This window comes from Lepisosteus platostomus, chromosome 4 (genome assembly GCF_059453375.1).
Source record: "Lepisosteus platostomus isolate fLepPlt1 chromosome 4, fLepPlt1.hap1, whole genome shotgun sequence".
Lineage (NCBI taxonomy): Eukaryota > Metazoa > Chordata > Actinopteri > Semionotiformes > Lepisosteidae > Lepisosteus > Lepisosteus platostomus.
The window spans coordinates 25,787,263-25,810,951 of record NC_142614.1 but is presented as its reverse complement, the minus strand read 5'-3'; the positions used below and the strand labels follow the sequence as shown (position 1 = coordinate 25,810,951).

Here is a 23,689-nt window from a genome sequence, read left to right as displayed (position 1 = left end):
ATCATAAAATACCTTAGATACAAAAAAGTCATTAATCATTCCCATGCGATTCAAGCAAATATTTACTCTATAATGGTTTAACAGAGAATTTTAAAAGACATAAACGGGACTACTTCATTCCTTAATGTGAATTAATCAGTTAATAAAAATAGAGTTAATAACAGCAATATTAAAGCATACCACGTTGATTGGCTCTTGGAATGACCAGAGATGCTTTAGGCGATTTCCCTTCTGAATTAACTACAGAAACCTCTACAGTCCAGTCTTGATCTTTTTGCAACGAAATCATTTTATTTGTCCCATTAATCTGAAAGCTTCTGGATTCAAGGTCTCTTCCTCTTATTAATTTTACTTCATATCCTATGATTTTGCCATTAATATCAGGAGGTTCCTGTAAAGAAAATAAACATGCCAAGGGCATCTTTAATGACACTAGCACAAACAAAAAATGATCACATAAAATGGTCACTAAGGGCTCTGTAATCAATGTTGGTGAATTTAATCTATTTTTCAGCTTCTTTAATCTGCCTTTTTAATCTTTAATCTTCTTGACAATGGGAATTATATATTTTATTATTTAAATGTTCAACAGAATATGAAAAAGAAACATTTTGTAAAAACGTCAAGAACAAAGGAAGCAGTTCTTAGCACTTCAAAGAAAAAAGTTGTAAACATTTTTTACTACACAAAATCTCAAATGCCTGTATTGCAAGTGTACAGTTTAAAACATCCATTCTGATTATTTAAACATATTAAAGTGCTATAAGTGCTTTTCCAAACATTCACATTGAAGACTAAAAATTGTGCAGTGAAGATTAAGTCTTCTAGAGAACAAACTCTACATGATAATTGACGCAACCAAGCCTAGGTGATAAAAGCAAAGCTCCATATTTTTGTTATATTTTAGTTATTTTATGTACCAACTTGTCTGATTGGTCTGCTGCATTTTGTTGTCTGTGCCAGTTTAAATGTTGTCTGTGTCAAATGTTTTTTGTCAAATTTATGTCTGTGACAAATTTTACACTTTTCAAAAAAAGTACTGCTATAAAAACATACATCGAGTGTAGGTCTGAAGTCTTGCAGGTTTTACAAATCACTTCTACACAGTAACCTGAGAACGCCATCTTTGGACATTTTCAACAAATAAGCGGTTCACATTCAGAAGCCAAGAAAGCCCAGAAAATGAATATTGGATCAAAAAAAACTGGGAAGTTTTCATTTGGATTCCGGCAACTTTAGCATAACCTTGTGTCAGTGGAGATGAGAAGTGTAATGAATTTGTGCCTTTACCTTCCACATCAGCAGCACATCCCTCTGGTTTGTCTCATCACCAGGAAGGACAACTCTCCACAGATCAGGCTTTACAGAGGGCGCTGGGAAAGAAGGGTGAAAATACCAGAACACTTACAGAAATATATTGGCACGTACTGTAAGAATTAGATGCACAGTTTTATTACAATTTGAAGCAAATCTTTCATCTAAAAGCCTTGAACCTGCATCCAAACATGAAAACGTGGTTGGAGGAACACTGACATGCATTTACCCAGTCAAACCTGTTTATGTATTCAAACCTGAAATAAAGTATTCAGCAGTCACTTCCAATTACTGTACAAAACACTGTGTTTTGTCAGCAACCAACATTTTCATGCATAATGGGGGGTAGACAGAGCTTAGTGGTACCATAATGGTTCCATTTCTGCATTAAGCAATCACTTTAGTAGCTTTTTATCTGCACTGCTGCCTAGACTGTAAAAAGGAAATCGCAAAGAAACAAGAGGTGACTGCTTTAATGGACCAAATTAAAGTTACTGAAAAGAACAAGAAAAATAAAATGTTTAAAATAAAAGTGTTTGGGAAGTACATTTCTCATTTCCCAACTTATTTTTAAACCAACGTGCATAGAATGTTATTAACAGAATTGCTAAATTCTTTAACATTTTAACATTTTGCAGTCTACAGTTAATGATCACAGGGAACCAAACTACTCTTTTCAGATTAAATATATCATTAGCTTTATAAAAGTTCTTGGCAAGTCTTTTTCATAAAGTTGTACTTGTTAAGAATTATATGCTTGCTCACTGACTTGTCTTATGTTAGTTGCAAGAAGGGGCAGAAAGTGGAAAGTACTCAGTGTCAGAACATCTTACACAGATTTTTTATCCTGTGGGAGATGGCCTGAAATTCCCTTTAGACTAACACAAAGGGCATACACACTAAAACTGAAACAGACTATGGCTTGGTCAAACACAAAACCTTTTTTATGACCCCCATGATTAAAAGACCAACAAAGTGATTTCTTCCTGCATACTATTCACAGTGAATTGCCTGCTGCTTTGTTTGTTGTGATAGCTAGGGAACAACTAACCAGAAGTGGCTGTGGGGACATGGGTGAGCGGTCTGCAAGAGAGAAAATCTCACCAGCTTCTGCAGTCATAGCCGTGACGTTTGGACTCCAGTCACTCCAGTAACCCCTGCCATCTTCTTTTCTACACCTCACCTGAACAGCATATTCAGTGAAAGGTTTAAGGGCTTGAAGTCGGAAAGACTCCATGTTACTGTTAGTATCATCCAAGGGAACCTGAAAAGAAAAAGTAATCAAATGTTTGTAGTAAAAAGTAGTAGTAAAATTGTCTTTGCTGTGTATACTGTACTTCATAAGCAAAAAAGAATTTTAAGATCAGTAGCACTGTAACCAATTTTTATAATGCTTCTTAAATTGAATTTACAGTCTGAAACAAGACTGGTGTGTGGACTGACTTTTTGGTATAAAAATATCGACAGCATCGATGCTATGCACACACTGAAATAGAGTTCTTTCATTTTGTGAGTCCTGTCATCTTCAAAGATTTCCTTAGAAATGTATTTATTATTATTCACATGGGACAGATGGCGCTGATTGGAAGAATGACTGTAGGAGTGTCTCCCTGTAACTGACAAGAGGACAGGCACTGAGTATGCCAGCTGGGCAAGCAGAAGATTTCCTGGATGACTCAAGATCAATCAAGAAGCATAGCTTTTCAGTATTTTGCAGAACCCCCCTCACAAAATCAGTCCTGACTTTTTGAAGAGTGAAAAAGACCATGTAGATTTTATTTTACCTCAGACCAGATATCAGATCCAATAGGACAATATCGAACGTTGTACATCATTTTCATGTACTCAGGGGGAAAAGGCTGGCTCCATTCAACTAACAATGTGTTAGGAAATGCCTCTTCAGAAGTGATTTTTATATTCTGAAGAGGTTGTGGTTTCACTGTCAGACAAAAACATTAAAATGACATCACATAAAGTATCACAACAATTATATCTTAGAAAATATGTTCTCAAATCATAACTTGACTACACCCATAAATTCTCAGATAAACCAGATAATATTCAAATAGTCAAAAGACTATCACAAATTAAGTGTTTTAAGTTGTGCCAAATGAAACAGTATCAATCATTTTTAGTCATTCAGAACTGTCAAGTTTTGCAAAAAAGTAAGAAAACCCAAACATAACCACTGACCATCTAAACAGAAACTCCTATATGATTCAAGAGCTCATAACTACCACTCAAACAGTAAACAAGTGAAGAAAATATATTACAAATAAACAGGAGGTTAAGAACAATTGATCATAGTTAAGTGCAAATAATAAAAAAATAATACTCAAGAGCCATACATGCTGCTTTTTTCAAACGTGTGCCTGTCAAAGTTAAAAAAAGTAAACATCCAAATGGTGGGCAAGATCGTGACAGTGTTATTGGATCATACGGTGGTCCTTCAAAGATAACCCCATGCATCCATCCATTCACTTCTGTGCAGGGTCGAGTGGGGTGCCAGAGCCTAGCTGACAGGCAACAGATGCAAGGCGGGACACAGACTGGATAGCACCCTAGGAATTAAACCCAGGGCCCCATTGAGGCAGCAATACTAAGCCCAGCATAGATAATTGTGGGAGTCAAAAGAAACACAAAAAAAAACGTGTCGAGGTATCCTCAACAGTCTCCTATTTTTTTTAACTGATCAGTACATACCAATATCCAATGGATCCTGACGTAGTTTGTCTGATTCAACCTTGCCAAGTCTGTTCTCCACCTCTACCCATATGGACACGTAAGTGAAAACTGGCATGACCTTGAAGTCCAGTTCACCATGGTTCCGTGTAGACTGACTACTGTACTTACTTGAAAATCTATCGAAAGAAAAGGAAAGCAGTTACTCCCCACCCAATAAAGTAAATATTAAAAAGTAAATCTTCCAAAAGGTTCTTTAATAACGGTCTTATACGGTCTAACGGTCCGTATAACCGTCTACTAAAGGTGTTCTTTAATAACAGTCAAATACAGTAGCTATTTGTTATAATTATAATTCAAGTTTATACAATATTTATAAATTATTTAGACCTGTTCACAGTACTCAAAATGTATGTTCAAAGGAAAAAGCTGAAAGAAGAAAACATACTTCTTAGCAACTAGAGTATAACTGGTGACCAAAATCGGGTCTCTGTTCCCAGGATCCCAGGAACACTGCATGAGAGGAGAAAGAGAACCTCCAGACTGCAACACTTGACAGGTCAGATTCTGGGGTTTTTCAGGAGGATCTACAAACATAAAGCAAAAATGTTAATTTAAATGCATTAAATTAATTTAAATGTCACACTTTATTTTCTACTGCACTGACAATGGAAGACTACAGAATCAACATAAAAAAAAACATAATACTCCATTCAAAGAGATTAAGTCCCAAACCCATGGAAAAAAACGTCCACACTAAGTTGGCACTGACACTGAGATGACAGCAAAACCCAAATTATTATCCATAGCTACAACTGCCTCAAGCACACATACTTGAGAAGTAAGCTAAGATAAAAATCTAGCATAAATGCAAACACCAAAACATCATCTTCGGCAAAATGATTCAGCCTTTCCATAATACATTACTGAATTTTCTGATCGTAGAAGAATGACATACTTACATCCAGTTTCAAAAAAAATTCCATAGACAACTTGTTCAATCTGTCCATGTGACAACACATTGCATGTTAAAGGTTTCTCCAGCTCCCTGGTAACATTCACAGTGATGCTGACAGCTGAGCTGTTTATTTTGGTATAATGATCGCGAGGAATGTTGTAATTTTTAAATCTCCAGAACACATCATCCGCCGTGGCCTGGGTTTTGAGCATGCCAGATTCAGAGAGGACACATGTGGCTGTGAAGTTCGTGTTCAGTTCAATAACTGGAGACTCCGGTACAATCTTTCCACAGCAAAAGTCATACTGACCTGTAATTAATAATAACAAAGTAGGAAGCAAAAAATAGGTTGCTATCAGTACTGGTTCTTTCAAAACGGGAGACAGCCACCACCACTTCACAGTATACTGCTTTATTAGAACATGTGTTGCAGTGAAGAGCACTGAGTCTGGGAAGACATGTGAGCTTCATCAGTTAACACAGTCTTGGACATGCCAGCGCCTGGGGCTCCACAGCAGTGCCCTGAAGGTGTATGCACGTCACATGGAACAAACAATTGCTGTGCTAACGGTTGTGTACTAGCAGACTTCCGGTAAGAATCTGGGGACAGGCCGTTCCAGAACGATGTGTTCACACTACTTTAAAACAGTAGGGGGTAGCTCTTGCAGTAGCAGACTGTGTGCTTATGTAAAGAACAAAGGGCTGAGCTTCTGCTGTAAGGACATTACCAGGTGCCATCATTTGAAATTATCTTCAGCAGGGGAAGTGAATCAAGACAGCAGGAAGAAATGTGAAAAAGTCTAATTTTACAAATTCATTTTACTTATCTGATTATTTATCAAAGAATATTTAGAAGTGTCACTTAACAATGAGTTACCTAAGAAACATACCAAACGTTTTTCTCTAATGTGTTTTTACATCTTAATCTGCAATGGGGAGGCAATCGTGAGTTGTTGCTGAAATTTTAACTCTCGTCCACTTAGTCTGAAGTACAAAATCAGCTTCTGCAAGGATAGAGGGTAGGATTCTGTGTATGGAAGCACTGATACTGGATTCGAATCCATTCTCTTGTTCTGAGTATTTGTGCCGGTGAAAATACAGCTAATGATTACTACTGAAACCCCCCTAAAACTCTATAGCTTACTAATGACTTAATCTACCTGGGAAAATAATTACATTTTGCGTGAGACGCATACTGTAACAGATGAAAATGATTTTCCTACTACAGTATACTTCAGTCAATACAAAAGACCAGAGCTCTTGCAATGAGTGCAGTAAAGTGATCACACCCGAGCTACGGCACTGCGAAACCTAACTGATAACTGTTTAATGTCTCGATGTAATACGATCACTGGCAAGGAAAGAAGGCAGCTCCTGCCACTTTGGAACCGAAGTGGGGTTTGTTTAAAAATGACATTTGACTGCCGGAGCCAGGTGGGCACTTTCTCACCTTTGCCAATGCAACAGTTACCAGAAGGACCGTCCTGGGAGAAAGCAACCCGACTGACTCAACAGACAGGGGCCCACAAGGCCCATCTCATTCGGCAACAAAGAAAACTGCCGCAGTAAGGAGGGACTACTTTCTTGATGGGTGTTGTGTGAGTGGCGCATTTAAAACCGTCGACAATCAGAGCAGGTGGCTCATTTAGGGAAATCAAAATAGCTCGCTAACACGTATGCTATAGTGTAGGGGGGGGTCTCCGCCCACTCAAACAGGAACATGTTTGACTGCATGGGTGCTGAAGAAAACAGGTTTCTGACCCTGGACACTACAACAATTAGTGAAAGCGTAGTGCACCATCTCATACAGATATGAGTGGAAAGAGGCTTAGGGACAACTTCAGAGTGTGCACACCTCTGTGGGACAGTCCCAGAACACTCAAAGTCAGTCTTTTAGCTGGGTTTGGGTGCCAGAATGAGACTCGGATCAAGGTTCAACTAACAAGTGTGGTGCAGAGTCCCTGTCACCAATGAGAATAATGTATGCAAACCAACGTCAAGACAATAGCTCATGTGCTTCTTTGACAGGGTGACTATCTTACCCTAAAATCCTGTGAGTCAAGACGGGATTTTAAAACAAAAAATAGAGACGTCATAATACGGTATATGTGCATAAACTAGGTACTGCTCTTGTGAGTGATGAAATCGTATTGCTGCTTCATTCCTATGCACAGCAGAGAAATAATAGGATCCGCTGTGCAGTATTGCCCTTTGATTGTAGAGCACTGTTGAAATTAGGAAAGTAAAATGTTAATTAACACTAGATAACTTTCAAATATAAAGATTCTGCATCTAAAAAAGATGAACAGTTAAAATCTTACAGGACATGTTTATAAGCTGTATCGATGCAGAGGTATGATGTTAAAAACACAATTGGCGACAATTTTCTAATTTTAGTAGACAAAAACAAAAGTGAAAACATTCAGTTTATCCTATTTTTTTTCTTGATTAAGGCTCCCCTGTACACTGTGGTCTTTTCTGACTTGGCTTCTATTTAGTGTGCATCGTCTTTCATTTCAATTGGCTGCTGTAGTCAAAGACAGCCAAAAGACTAATTGGGCATCAAGCAGAACAGATCTTTAAATGTATCTTTGGGTGGTGGTTCTAATCAATTATGTAGTAAAAAGACCCACAGTTACATAATTAAATGGCCATAAGTCATTAAAGCATCACCTTTGAAGTCCAGTGTTAACCTTTACCCACACAAGGGAGGGGTCTTTTGAGACCACCCGGCTATTCTAACAACAATGAAGGACAAAAAGTGTTTATAAACCCATTTCCGGGCAGGAACAGATCAGGAAGTTTGAAAACAAAATCTGAACAGTTTATAAGCTCTTACTTGGAACACCTCACCTTTCAGTTTAGGTCTATTTTTAAAGTTGCACATTAACCGTAGACCAGCTTGTACGCTCGCGTTAGAAGACAAATGATATTGCTGAAAATAATAACAGATCTTGGTATGCCACATATTAACTTTAATTTCTTTTAAAAAGACCTTTTTTCCCCATTACAAAACAGAAACAACTTCATTTTGTTTCCAAAGTTTTTGTTGCATGAGCATCAGTGCACCCTTCCTAACAAATGGCAGTTTAGGTCAGAACAAAGAACTGTTTTAAAGGACAAAATGCATATTTTTTCATTCATTCAGCAAAAATACCTAATGAATATAGCGTACATGAAAACCATATTAAAATGTTGGACTTACTGGCAGCAGGAGGAATATTCCTCTGAGCCAAGAAGAGCAGCAGAACCATTATTTGGGAAAATTCCATCCTGAATGAGGTCGACGATATCTCTGAAAACAAATATATACAGTTGAGTAAATTTTTACCTAAAACTTTCCACTCAGTAAAACAGCTGTAGCAAATTTCTAACCTAGTTTATTCCGAGAATAATTCGGCAAAATAAAACAAACTTTGTGATTTATACTGCTTAAACAATGCCCTTGAATTACCCCCATTTCTGGGAAGAGGGCTTGATTCCAAGAAAGACCTGAATTCCTGTAAGCGTTTTCAGTCTCTACAAATTCCCATACATAGCTGAAAAGCTTGCCCACCACGAAGAATGTGCTCTTACAATAATGGGTAACAGTCAAAAGCCTGACATAAAATGACTTGGGATAATAAAAAAAAATCTTGCTAGGAGCCAACTCTATTTTCTTATGAGACACAATAAGAGAAAAGCAATCAAACAGGTCATGGAAGTTTTCTTTTGCATCAATTCCTGTTTTGTAGACAACACATTTAGAAAACGAGCTATTCTTTTATCTTATTCATATTCATTCAAAACAAGTTGCTGAGCTTTTTAAGCAGGAAAATACACCATTCTGTATGTACAACATTAGAAATGGCGACTGCCTCCAAATGAAACCCCAATTCACTAAATCCACGTTGCAATAATGAAGTTCTTACTCAATGTTAAATACATTAGTCAATAGTTTACATCAAAGAAAATGTTAGATCATTAGCGATATATTCAAAAGTAAAACTACAAGTCATTAAACTACCATATTTTCTTTTACAGTATTTGAGGGGGAGGGTATTTCATCCATATTGGCTAAACTTTTAATTATTTTTTTTATTAAACACAGTAACATTTCCAGGGACCTCTTCCTAATGATTCTATGCCTGGAATAGACAGGAACAGGGGTGATTTTCTTCACACTGTGAAACACTAATCCCACTAATATTTTGACACTACTGTGACTCTATCATAGGGTAACCAGACTGTATTTCAAACGTAAGAGCCTTATTACTTTTATCAACTGTAGATAATCTTGATCTTGTAAGACATTTCCAGTCTCAGTAAACTTTATGTTTTACAAGAATATACAAATTAGTATTTCTATAGCCTTTTCACTTCCTTTTGCAAGGCAAAGTTCATCATGCACAGTTACATTTTTAACACCTGTCCAATTACCAAGGATAATTAGTCAGACAGATGATTTTTAAAACATTTTTACAACACAAAGTTTTAAGGACCTACAAAATACACAATTTACAACTACAGAAACACCCAACTGAATATTAAACTTAATTCAATAGTTAGCTGTCCTTTCACTTTTAAAATGTACAACGCCACCCATATTTAACCACCAATAATAAGTGCACATAACTGAAATTTATTTGATAAAGTTGACTGTTACAAATATACAATGACTACTTTAAATATATTGCCCTTGCATAGAATTGACTTACTTTACCGATGCTTACTTTTTTGCTGGAACTAGCTTAATAAATCTAGGTTGTACATGTACAAGCTTTTAAAATTCACTCCAAATCAATAAACTGAGTGGGGGCTGGGTTCCAATGGAAGCTAAGCAGAAAACTAGCTTTTAACTCAAACCAAAAATAAGAAGGTGTTTTTTTTTTGCCATGCTGTGGTAGCATCTCTAAATTGTGTAAATAAGTATTTCACTTGTACTGGAAATGCTATCTTTGGCAGATCTTTGCTTTTTTTAGATAAGCTCTTATCTGATAAAGTGTGGCAACTATAGCTTTACTGTATATGCACTCTACAAACATATTTTCACAGCTATGCACTAGCAGCATTACACAGATATACAACACTAATTATATGCAGTAGCTGCATACATGTACAGAATCCACTGGGATGTTAATAATCATACATCATAAAACTGTCAAATTTTAAAATGACATGTATTAAAATATTAAATGGAAACTTTAAACAACTGTTCTACATGCTTATAAAATAATGCAGATAAATATATTTAGTATGATTACTGTAGAAAACATCTTTAGTATTGCTGTATTAAAAATATTTTTGTGAACTTAAGAGTTTCCAGGGTACTTGAGCAAGTAAACCTGAGGCAGTGAACTGTTAGATTTCCTTTCCCTTTACCCATTTATATGGTGTAGTCTGTTATTTAGATCTCAAAATTTTAAAGAATGTTATGTTTTGATCTTTCTTACAAAAAGGGAAAAGCACAATTGTCGACATGGTTTGAATTATAAAAAGAGCAATAAAAAGTTGCATTTCAAGCAGTGCACTATTTCCCATGACTCTGAAATTTAATGCTGCAAAGTACTTGTCTTAACTCGATGTGCATCCGAGACGGGTTACCTCTGTGATACAACAGTCTATTACAGGTGGGATGTGGTTCTTTTCAAGTCGAACAGTGCATCACATTACAATACTTGCTTATAAGCGGAAACGTACTTCTAAAGTTAACAGTTTCAGCACCAGATGAAGAATCTTTTGAACTACAGGAATGGAGGCAGCAACATGCCGACTGCAGAACCTGCACACAAGCATATCAAAATACAGTGCGGTGGTGGTTAGCACCACTGACGCATGTATTATTGCTATTGGTATTCCTTTCTTTGCATGAAAACAATATGCAGATTAATGGAAGAAAGTTTTGAAATAAAGATGTTCTAAGTGACTTTATCGAAGTGTGTACTCAGCTTATCCATCAGAACATTCGGGTTATCTGCAGCTGAAGGATGGCTTTTGTTAAAATATTAAAAATAATTTTTTGATCAAATGTATCCCACGTAAGGTTCTGTTTTGTGGTTTGTCTGATGCCTAAACAATCTTTGTAAAGAAAAAAAATCCTCTTTTTTGTTTAACTCCAGCATTCAATCTCCTATGAAGCCTTAAGCAATACCGTACAGAAATTTAGAACGTTTGCCACATCTATGCTGACAACACTGATGTGGTAAACATACCTTCTAACTTCTCTGTATATAATGTACATATACACATACAAAGCAATGGCTTTAAGAACATAAGAACAGGAAAAGTGTTACAAAGGTGAGGAAGCCATTGGGGCCATCTTCCTTGCTTGCTTGCTCTTAATGATCCAAAGATTACATCAAGCTCTATTTTAAGAATCATACATTCCTGAAACCATGTGGCTACACTGAGATGGTTTCTGCAACACTATGGATATCCAGTAACCTTCATTTAAGAGTGCATGCACTCCATCAGGTGCTAGACAAATATGCAATTAGTCACATACTTGACAAAAGAGATGTGACAAAACACAGTTGAAGCTAGCAACAGGGACATGGAACACAGATCCTGCATAAAACTCCAGCAGCTACTGCACAGAACGTTTTTTTTCTCCCCTGGAAGAGACAGCTCTGTAAAGATGAAGATTGAAGTTCTAAATATGAGTACTCAGACAAGGTAGACATTGTCTGAGTTTTAAAGATATGTCAATTGCACTTTTCACACTGTCTGAAAGACTTTTCAAGGGCTGGTGATAGCCAGCAGCCATATCACCCTGGAACTCACAAATGGCAACCCACTGAAGCTAAGCAGGTGTGAGCCTGGTCAGTACCTGGATGGGAGACCTCCTGGGAAAAACTAACGTTGCTGCTGGAAGAGGCGTTAGTGGGGCCAGCAGGGGCTTCATTAGGACCCTGCGGCTCATGTGGGTCCTAATGCCCCAGTGTAGTGACGGGGACACTATACTGTAAACAGGCGCCGTCCTTCGGATGAGACGTAAAACCTAGGTCATTAAAAATCCCAGGATGTTTCTCGAAAAGAGTAGGGGTGTACCCCGGCATCCTGGCCAAATTTCCCATTGGCCTTTATCAATCATGGCCTCCTAATAATCCCCATCTATCAATTGGCTTCATTACTCTGCTCTCCTCCCCACTGATAGCTGATGTGTGGTGAGCTGCCGTCGCATCATCCAGGTGGATGCTGCACATTGGTGGTGGTGGAGGGAGTCCCCATTACCTGTAAAGCGCTTTGAGTGGAGTCTTTACTAACCACAACTTCTGTGCTGTTAGTGGCCAACAGATTCATACTTCTACACGTTGTCCCATGCTGAGGATTATAGATCTTTTTGGGTGTTCTTGATTATGTTTCTTTTCTAACTAAAACACTTTTAAAGTAAATGGAGTCCTCCCAGAGACTGAAGGGCAGTGAATTTGTACAGCACTTGTAATTCCTTTTTAACTTTGACAAACTGACAGAACACTGGCTTCTTGTAAATGGTAGTTTGCCAGGAGAGTTGCCAGTTAAAACTTTTCAGTGAAACTGAAGTTCTTCAGTGCACACTGTTTTCAGTGCACAAGGTTTACCATTTAGGACCGCTGAAGGTTAACTGACACCTACCAGTTAGATGCCCAAGGGAAGATTCCAAATAGTTACTGTGTGAAGTCACCTGATACAGTGAGAGCCCACCTGAGGTACAGTATCTCGCATCCCTAAGATTCCCCGACTACAAGCACCTGGGGTCTCTCTGTGTGAGAGACCATCAACAGGAGGCAAGAAAAGGTCAAAGACAGACGTCTACCTCGGGTAAGCCCAGCTCACCCTGATAACCTCACCACTAATAGTAAAACAAGAAACTGAGAAACGAGAAAACGAGATGGCTGTGCAAGCAGAAATGAAAAAGGAGACACTTCTGTATCTCTGATAAAGCTGTCCAGCCTGAGTGCATTCAAAAATGAGGACAAGAGCTTCAAATCAACAATGAATTTAATAACCTCCTGGAATCTGTAACTTGATTTAGGTCCTTAAAACATTCGTTCTGTTTTTCTGTAGATTAGAGAACGTTCTGGGAATTATGCATTTTTAAATACCCTATTTTATTAGGAAACATCTTTATTTTTCATTGCTATTGTTATTATTTCTCCATGATTACTGCATCTGGGTCTGGTCTTTTTGCACTTTTACCCTGCATTATTTAAAAAATATAAAGGCATGAGCTTCTGAACTGCTAAACATTGCGGTTAAACCACTAAACAGCAGCCAGCAGATGTCAGGGAAATACACATGCAAAATTAACTAAGCACAGCAGCTTACTAACCACGACTTCCACACATTTTTAATTTTTTGTGGCTACTCAAGTTTTTATTTTTAACAAAGCTTCCATTTCTTGTAAAACCCCACCCAATCCTATCATTTCAATACTTTTTTTCATGTTACATCATGATACTTTGTTGGGTAACTTTCATGTATACCTTTTCAGAAGTCTATGCCCCCCCCCCTCAAAAAAAAATTAAACTGACTTTTAAATTAACTTGGCTTACATTACACTACTACTGTAGGATATTGTGGTCCAATAACCCAAAATACTTCTTTATTTTACCCGAAAAGTTATGTCACTTATAGTAATACAACAAAATTAACACATAGCACACTGTGAACAGGGGCAAAACAGTTTTAAAACCTGCAATTTGCTCAATCAGACTGAATGCTAAAGTGAATACCAAACGAAAATTAAGGTCTAGGGCCAAAAAATATAAGGTCAAGTTCTACATTTCAAGTCTGAGCCTGTTTTACAATGTTAGCACAATAGAGTCACAACCTAAGAGGGCTAGAGTGAGAGACGGTCACACACACAAAATGTTACCTACAGGGTATACCACAGTTCTTCAACTTCCTTTCCTGCATTGACTCAAGTCTCATTCTTTACTAAGTATGAAGGAGGCGCGGCTGTCGAGAGCTGCGGAAATCGCTACACTACACACAAAAGATTGATGAGAAAAGGATGGGAGAAATGAAAATAGCTCTTATTTCCTGTGAAACACATGCCATTTCAGCTTTGCTGCTGGTGTGCCAGATATGACTTCCCCAGTCAGTCCAAATCCCTAAAATGGTATTTCATCTACAGAAACTAGGTTTTCATTTGCCTTCAGCAATGTCAGAAGCACCTCAGATGAGTTACTGTGCAACAGATTATCAAAGCAAAAACATAATGCTTAGGTTGACTGTTACACTTCAAGAATCTAAACACAACCTTTGGAAAGCTCATTTAAGGAATTACACGAATTACTGAACCTGCTTATTGAAAGATTCCTTCTTCAAACACCTCACAGAAAAACTTGATTGCAATTAATCGTACCTCTTCTATGTAACTGCCATTCAATGGTGCAGTCTATTACTGATAATAATAACCGAAGGTGCTGGAAAAAAGGAACAGCTTATTTATTGTTGTCCCATAGTACAACAACAGTGTGAAGCTAATACTTACTGACCACCTATGATAAGTATTTGATAATGCAGGAAAAGAATCTAGGAAAGGGACTTTAGGACTTTCTCAGTGGCAGGAAACGAGATTGGCTTGGTACATATTGCAACTGCAAACTGGTGAAACCCACAGAAGATTAAATTTAATACCACAAACTAGTATACTCATAATAATGTCAACTGAAGGCCACTTGACAAGAAAAATAAGATGGGACTGGAAGACAGGATGAACCATCCAAAGAAACAAATATAAACAAAATGAAAAACATTAAAAATGCAGCTAAACTAATGTAAGTGGCATTTTTTATTACACTGAACCCAAAGTAAAGACAGCTTTAATGTATCATTTGCTCTATGGCATCAGATATTCTACATTCTAAAGCATGACCCAAGCAGTCGTAATAGTTTGTTCCCGGATAAATTTGAATTCCCCTTATTTATCATTATACGTTTTTATATTGTAACTGTAGGAAAAAGGCAAACAAATGGAAACACCTATCTAAAGACTCCTAATAGAGAGCTGGGCACTACGTGCGGCCAATATGGCCTGTATGTGCTGAGGCAGACTCTACCGGTGTCTATGATTCTGCAGAAGGGATGCAGATTTTGCAATTGCAATTTTTTGAAAATCAATCAACTCTTGCTTGGCCGATGGTGGTGGTAAATGGCTGTCTCAGGCAGCGTTTCAGAATATCCCATAAGTGTCCGCGGGTGCAGATCTGGTGACTGAGAAAGCAAGGACATTTAGAGAACATCAGTATCCTTCTCATCTAACCACTGGATGAGTGCACCCAAACCATTACAGAAAAATGGGACCACAACATTACAGAACCACTAGAACCCTTCACTGTTGGAACCAAGCACTTGGGGCTGGTGAGTTCCTTAGGTAGGCACCACATATGCACTTGTCTGTTTGTCGAGAACATTAGTAATGGTGAAGGATGATTCAACTTTATCACATTTCTCCACTGTAGTCCGCTGCCTGAGCTCTTTATACCACTGCAATTGCTAATGTGTATTGTCAGTTGTAATGACCAACCTGACTATACTATACTATCCTGCTTTATGGAGTTCACAGTGGACAGTTTTTGATTAAACTGGCTACTCACCCCCAAGTTGATATTGGCAGTCAACTGTCTTTTTTGCTGGTATTTCGAATTAAAGCACAGATACCACGATCATGAAATATGTGCTTCCACTCAGTGTTGCCCTTTGCGGTTGTCAGTACAGAACTCTGAGGGAAAGAACTCACCTCAAATTAGACACTGCAGTGCGTGAAACAACTGCAAATTGACCTGTCTTGGTCACTGAAGCTCCAGCCAACTATGCCCTGAAAATCACCCTTCAGTCCGAGTCGCTGGGGTCTCCTCTTGCAGCCATGCCAGCCAGAATTATTGGCAACCAGGTCTGTCCATTACTTTTATACAGGACTCAAGGCATGCTGGGATGTTATTTGGTAAACTAATGCATGAGCAGCACCTGTGTGGTAGTCCTTGCTTTCAACATGCATACATTTTTGTCCGCTACCTGTACCTTGCACTCAACCGCACTTCCACCTCCACCAACGATAACGGAAAACTACTGTACCTCAAAAATAAATCTTCAGCTCGCTCCAGTGAACAAGCCGTGGGTGAATTTGAACAGCACGTTTAGAAGGGAGGGAGAAGGGTAAATTAATTAACTGGTACAAACATACACTATGAGTAATTCATCTTCTAGGATGTGAAATCTGCATCCACACCTCAATCAGATATAAACTGCCCTTTTCTAAGTACTAGCATAATTTATCTGTCTTCAGATATTTATCCTTCACTATTTCAATATGATCTAAAGCAATATGCTTTCATTACTCAGATCTGTGATAAAAGATCTGTAAAAAAAGCTACATAAACAGTACATTACTGGGTAAAAATATTCAAGAGCTCACATAAAAAAATGAACAAAACTGACAAAGAATCTGAAAGGATATTGTTTGTATAGCTACTCTCACTCCAATGATGTTACACTCCAATGCAAAAAGTAGCAAAGTTCAGAGATCGTGCAAAAAGGAGACATGCTTCATTGGATATTTACTTTTAAATTAATGTCGAGCATTTTTGCCAAATTTTCTACGCTTAAAAGGTGAAGTGTTTTTCATTAGAAATTCTGGATCAGGTGTTTTCAAACAGAATTGGATTCTTTTTAAAAGACTAGGTAAAAATCTGTTTTTGGAGTAGTCAAAAATGCAGAGATTTTCAAATCACTTTAGTTAAGCTTTTATTTGGTTATAAACTACATTCAGTGCATTATTTAAGAATATATTGAAAACTATCTATTGTCACGACATTCTTTTAGGCATTTAAAAAAAGAAAATGCATATTAACTCGCCCAAGAGTACACAGAGAATTTCCCTAAAAGATCTGTTGTAAAATATTGAAGTTGCAAAGTTGCAACACATCGTGACCTTTCAGCCTGCTGCTGCATGTACAGACTAATGCACTTCTTCAACATAACACATGAAAAGCACTAATTTAAACACAAAAATATTGCATTATTACATGTTAGTTAAAAAAGAACTTGCAGACCATATACGGACATGGAGTGGGTGCTGGGTTAATATCACAAATGAGACTTTCAGGCAGTGTAATATACACCTAATTTTTAGCTGGTACAACTGAGAATGCACAGATATCAATATCAGAAAGCACGGTAGACTATGATGTTGCAAAAGATGATTAATCCCTCTTTGTAAATGATATGCCAAGAGGTTACAACACTAAAGTGTTCAATAAACCAGTCTTTCGTCACCTGAAGATGAGCCGAAGTTTATCCAGAAAACAGACGGAACAAGCTACCAATAAGGGCAGAATTCTGATCAGTACAACAAACAAACAGTTTGTTCATACAGAAGTTCATATACATTTCATCACATAAACTATCAATAATTTGCTACACTTTGAAATTGTTTAAGTAACCCATGGTTTGCATAATGAGAATGTTGATTCAATTAAAAAAACGACCGGCTAAATTGTAATTGAGGGATCTAAACGATTCTGCAATATGACTTTTTAACATTTTAACACACTCTCTAGTGGAATGCAAAACAATTACAACAATAATGTCAATATTAAGAACTATAAAACCTGTTAATTATGATTAGGCAATATTTCATGAGGTGTGTTATTAAAGCTTTCATTTACTGTCAAAGATTTCATTGCTTTCTCAGAGTCCTCCGGACTAACTTTGCTGTGACTCATAAAGGTGTTTGGTCACTGGGTTTATACACTATAAAAACACACGTAATAGGGAACACAAGTGTACTGGTTAGACAAATTTTTGAGTGAAGCCCCAAGATATATACAGCATTTTAAGGAGTATTCCACATAAATTACACGGCTGTGACATGATTTTCCAGAAACGGAATCCACAACATGTCCAAGCACTCTCAACTCTTCACTGCTTCCCCATATTACGTAGGAGAGGTGTCAACATAAAATCACTTTCCTACTCAAGCAGAATTAACCATATTTTGTTATCAGAAGAGTCTTATCACCTGAACTCAATAAAGAACAGCTGCTTAAACTGAAATTTCTTACCATTGTATCTTGCTATTTCTGCAATGCACAGATCTTCTTAGATTGCTTTAGTGGCTGCAGCAGAGTCTCCTATCCCACCCAGCTTAAATTCAACAAGGTTAAATTGTTCCAGAGTGATTGATGCTGATTACAAAGAGCAACAGGCCAGGTGGTGCTCTGTGTAGTTCTGCACTAGTAACCCCACATGATTTTAATGTTTCACCTCAAATCAGAACCCTCTTCTCTAATAAGGCAGATGCTAATCAACAGGCATTGGTGTAAACTATGTCAATGACATAATTCTTATCTTCTATAATGTGCAGCGTTACAGCACTGCAGAAATGTGTGTTCAATTGACATAAAGCTGATCACTCTGTGACTCTCAGATACATTTTGTTCCTCTGTGTACAGTATGTGGAGTACAGTAGCTGTACATCAAGCTACATGCATAATTTTTCTAAATACACTTCACTAATTCAAGTGGAACAGTGCCAACGCAAATAAAATATTCTATAACAACAGATTATGACAAAATTCTTAGCTGTTCAGTTTAAATACTGAACAGCATTCACCAAATACCAAACACTAAATGGCTAAACTTTTAATGATCACTTTAGGTGTATTGGGAGTCAACGAGCAAAAGTCAACTACAATTTGCAACCCAGCATTAACTGCAAGACAGAAAACATCAGCAGCATCTGAAAATAAGGAACTGCAATATGTGCTGATTTGGGGAAATGGGCTCTAGATATTTATAGTAAAGAGAATGATTAACAACAACAAATGAAGCTGGAATGTTTCAGAATTTAGTATACTGCAAAAAAAAAAACAGCAACTCAGTGAACTGACAATTCACAAAAGGCCTGAAAATAAAACAAACAAAAGGGGTTTAATGTTAAAAGTTCAATATCTAATCTCCAAAAGCAGAAACAGGTTAGATAGGAAAGGCAGTGACATTGACAAAAAACATAACATGCGTCACCAAAACTGATCAAAACAATATGACTAAAGATGATTATCATAAAAGAAAAACAAGAGGCAAAAACTCTTTCGACATCCAAAAACAAACAAATTCTAGGTTTTCCAAATAATGTCAATAACCCATTGAATTCCAAAGATGCCTGAAGGCAAAACCACCTGCATACAACACTGATGAGCTGGAAAAGAGTGACTTTGGGAACACTAAGAAATGTCCTGTCTTAAATCAAATATATGCCCTGAGACATATATTGATGTTCTGATTACCTGAAAGTTTTCAATTAGGTTTAGGTTTCAATAGGTTTTCAATTGAAATTATAAGTCAAAACTGTGTCAGGTTGTCTGAAAAAAGCATTTTCACTTCCAGGTATTAAGTCTGATGCACTATAAATTGGGAAACTTGAAGAATTAACTTTAAAATAGAGCACAATTTTAAAAATGAATGTATTACTACTTCAAAGGTTTTTTAAACTTCAAGTGGTATTTTGCACACTGTTTTAATATTTTTTTTATTTAGTCCAAATAAATAAAGCAAACATTTAGTAATAAAAAAGATGAAAAGACTGAACTATGTATGTAAATTGTTTCTCGTCATCTGCATTCTGCAAAAGACAACTGATTGCTCCTAATGCAAGAATACAAATACTACAGTATAACAGTACAGACCTCTTTCTCAATTATGCAATAAAATAATTAGATTAGCTTTCATCAAAGCACAAAATGCAACCTTCTATGAAATTTGTTAGCTGGAAAGTTTAAAATTAGTAACACAATCAAAAATGGCAAATTAACCCTACTGCAACACTTAGGAGAAAACAATTATATCTGGGCATGTGTTTGAGGGGATATCAAGTAGGTTTTATAATCATGCTGCGTATTGCTATGCACCATCTGAATAAACTCTAAACAAGACACAACAAAACATTCACATGCACCTAATGCAGACCATGGGTGCAAGGTTCCTCAGGTTTCTCATTTCATACTATTTTGTATTAAGGGTGACATGATAATATAGAGAGATTTTAATTTTCCACAATTTAATTGAGATATAGCAATTAGGAATACCAATGCTGAAATTGATATTGCTCATCAGAATCACTTTATTTGCACAAGGTGTAGTAGGTGGTGAGTTACTGTAGGTGCAAAAACATAGAAACAACTGATTATACATATACACTTTACTGAATGAACATGCACAGGTTCACAGTTATATACACACTACAACACGTATTCTAGTGTTCTGGTTAAGAAGCTATCCAGATGCCAGGAGGCTTTGGTTTTGAATGCCTGGTGGTTTTGGTTTTGAGTTTGTTTTTTTCTTTGGGGGGGGGGGGGGGGGGGATAAATGATCTTAACCCAGTTTGTTAGGGCAACAACTAGCAAATACTAAGAAAGAGTTTTTTGACCTAGTGGTTTCAAATAACCAAGGTGGAATCAAGAGAGTATATGCGGAGATTAAATTGCTAAAGGTGGAGCGGAGAAGGCGAGCTTTTCTTAAAAAAAATGTTATAAGCTCAAAACAAATTAACTTTAAATGAGATCTGTCCAAGTTGGTGGGTAAAAGAAGAGACTGAGAAGCAAATCAGAAGGAAGAGAGTTCGCGACAGAATTTGCAAAAAGACCCCAAATTAAAACAAAAAAAAGACTGCATTGAGCTGGAACACAGCTACTGAGAAAGGATATTTCAGCAACAAATAAGACAAACCATTTTTCTACATTAAGAAAATTTGATAAGTTTAAGTATTTAGTCTACAACATGGGATTAATAACTGAAGAAAAAAATGGAAAACATGCTAAATTAACATTTTTGCAGGTTTTTACAATATCTGATATCAATAACATGTCCCTTGATATAGGAGTAGCTCCATCAGTATTGGGCATTTGTAGCATAATTGATACAGGAGCTAAGGTATCATAAAGGTAAAAAATTGCTAAGGCCTGATTGCATTTGCTTAGCTGTATGTAAGGAAAAAAGGAATGTTATTCATAGACCCTTAAGGCCAACTTTTCAACACTCAATGCAGATGGGAGTGGCACCAATAGACTGGAGAATTGCAACTGTTTACAAAGAGGGGCACAAAAACAAACCAATAAACTAATCAAGCTGTTTCATTTCTGTAACAGGTCCTAATGTTGTGCCACACAATGCTTAAGTATAGAGAGAAAATAAGTATTTATAACAATTAAAACACAGCTGACCTTGGTCACCATACTACATAAAAGACACGACATGGTCACAGAGGACTTCCATATACAAACATGATAAAGAACCAGCCTTTCATTTCATTCTAGTACAGAAGAGACTGACAGGTCATTTGATTCAAGTAGGTAAAATTTCAAGGACAGATTTAACCCAGAGTGCTATTTTAGTCTCAGGTAATCTAAAAAAAACTAATTTAGAATGAGTAATAGGAAGCCCTTCTGTACACAAAGGGTTGTAGGTGTATCCAACAGGTGGAGGGACGGACACCGAAAGCCTTCAAGAAAGCAGATGGATGATGTTTAATACCCTTCTAGCTAAACTAAAACCACATCACCAAAAAGAGTAAGGCTTAGGCTATAAATGAGAAAACTTTTTCTTGTGTGCTTATACTGTATATTGGCCTACAAGTTTTGCAAATTTCCATCATTATTTCATTGATTGCTTAGATTATGGAAAAATATAATGTAGCCATTGCAATCAGTGAATTGTACAACGATGTATATAATACAATCATATCTCCAACAAAATCTGCTAAGTGTTACTTATAAAAGTGAATTAATTAGTCTTAATGCAGTGAGATTCAGTTATTGGAGAATTCTGTGACCATCAATGCACAGAAATACAGTAGGAAATCCTACACACAGTGAACATTGTTGTAAAATATCATTCATGTCTCATCTTTTTACTATAACACAAAACGATGATACTGTATGTAGCGCTCTGAAAATTAAGACATCAGTTAATTAGGGAGGTGACGTTAAATCAAATCTTTCTTACCTATTTCTGTGATAACATTCACAAATCTTTCGTAGAGAGTGGCAAACGGTTTTGTTCCAGCATTTGTCAGGAAGTACTAATACTTTCCTCTATTACTATGTGATCGTGAAAAAATGAGATTTTTTCAGGATAATGTCGATGATAAATATTTAACTATATACTGTATGTTATTTTCTGTTTGTTGTATTCTTCGATGCACCAGAAACAACTCCGCAAATCAATGAAAACAGTGGAGCAAAATATTAGCTTTATTAGCTTTGAAAGCAGCATCTATATTTGATTTATCGTACTACTCGCTTCGAAAATTTGTTTTTAAAGTGTTAATAAAGTTCGAGACGGCATTACGGTTAACTCAATTTTGGAAAACCTACGTTAGACCAGTAGTTCAAAGGCTTTTGAACTCGAAGACAGCCCCCGTTGCAACATGTTTAGAAGATGAAGACAAAGCTGGAAAAACTCATTTTACAATTTCAGCCGCGTACAGGTACAGGACGCCTGCTACAGGGCTTTACTGGGGACCCTTAATAAATCCCCGACTGCTTCTCCCCTCAACAAAACTGTGTCCGGGGCCAACAGAAAAACACGGCCCGCTGCCCGGGTACCCCTGGAGCATTTACTGTAGGACAGGGCTAGCAACCAGTTTTACATTTTGCAATAAGACAAGGCCTAATGGCAAACTTGAATTACGGATAGCTTCTTGTCATGTAACCCCGCTTCGTCCAGCTCTTCGAGGAATTAGCTTACGATTTTAACTAAACGATTAGATCCTTCGATCTAATTATATGACAGCGATTTCAGGGATGAGAACTGAAATACATGTATATCTAAAACGAGGATTATTATGCAGAGCGCTTGTGAGCTGAATTTCCAACTTTCGTTTTCACTGTCGTCTACTTTGTGCGAAGTTTTCAACTATGTGTCAGTATATTGGGAGGAAAAAAGCCAAATGCAAAATTAAATCACCCTGCTAACAATCAAGAATAAAGGTATAACGTACTTTAATACAAATTGTAATTCGCAACATATCTCCATTTAACGTCACATCCGATAACAAGCGCCCGACCTCAAGTCTCTAATCATGAGCTAACGTACCGATTTATTCACACTTTAAAGAAAAAGAAACACTTACAGGCTTAGGACGGAGAAAAGCAAGCCTTAAATCCTCACGAATATTTCCGTATAGAACGTTTTTAAGATCATTTTTTTCTGTCATGAGCGGTCGCACACAGACCGACAACCTTGTCTCCCAAAGAGCCACATCAGGTTAGAGGGATGAAAGCCAGCTCTCTCGCTCTGAACTCTCGGCTTTCCGCCGCGGCCTCTGATTCGCCAGCACTGCCGCCCATCAAGGGCTCCGCATGCTGCCGTGTGCGACAGTTCCCGTTACTCTCCGCCTGTTTTCCCTGAAATATCGCACATATTCATGGATTCGGGATCAGGTTTTCATTTGTCGTCCTGATTTGTGAGGGCTTTGGCGGAGAGCTGTTCTGCGAAGAGTTAAATGATTTCGCTGAAGTTTGCAAACTTCATTTAAATGGACAATGTTCCAAAGAAAAGTAGCTGTTGATTAATTGTTCACTTGGCTATTTAAAGAAAAAAAGCGATTTGTTGCAAAACCTATTAGAAATGACTGTAACCGGAGTATGTAAAAGATGGGAGGAGGTGCAATATGTTTTGCACAAGTCTCCCCGTGTATTCCTGTAATAGATTTTGTTAGTGTTTTTTACATTCGAAAGAACATAAAAGGTTACAAACCAGTGGAGGCCTCAT

The 23,689-nt window shown here is 37.2% G+C and overlaps 1 protein-coding gene across 1 annotated transcript in view; it reads right to left on the bottom strand.

Moving 5' to 3' along the window:
* The window catches only part of il6st (interleukin 6 cytokine family signal transduce), a 34,571-nt gene extending 11,350 nt beyond the window's left edge, over positions 1-23,221 (bottom strand). The window contains exons 1-9 of the mRNA XM_088629196.1: positions 23,049-23,221; positions 8,160-8,249; positions 4,959-5,264; positions 4,445-4,583; positions 4,018-4,175; positions 3,099-3,253; positions 2,419-2,578; positions 1,291-1,373; positions 181-391 (exon numbers count right to left, since the gene is read on the bottom strand). Of these exons, the coding sequence (XP_088485322.1) occupies positions 181-391; positions 1,291-1,373; positions 2,419-2,578; positions 3,099-3,253; positions 4,018-4,175; positions 4,445-4,583; positions 4,959-5,264; positions 8,160-8,226 (1,279 nt within the window). The 5' untranslated portion in view covers positions 8,227-8,249; positions 23,049-23,221. The remainder of the gene's footprint in view (positions 1-180; positions 392-1,290; positions 1,374-2,418; positions 2,579-3,098; positions 3,254-4,017; positions 4,176-4,444; positions 4,584-4,958; positions 5,265-8,159; positions 8,250-23,048) is intronic.
* Between the last annotated feature and the right edge of the window lie 468 nt (positions 23,222-23,689).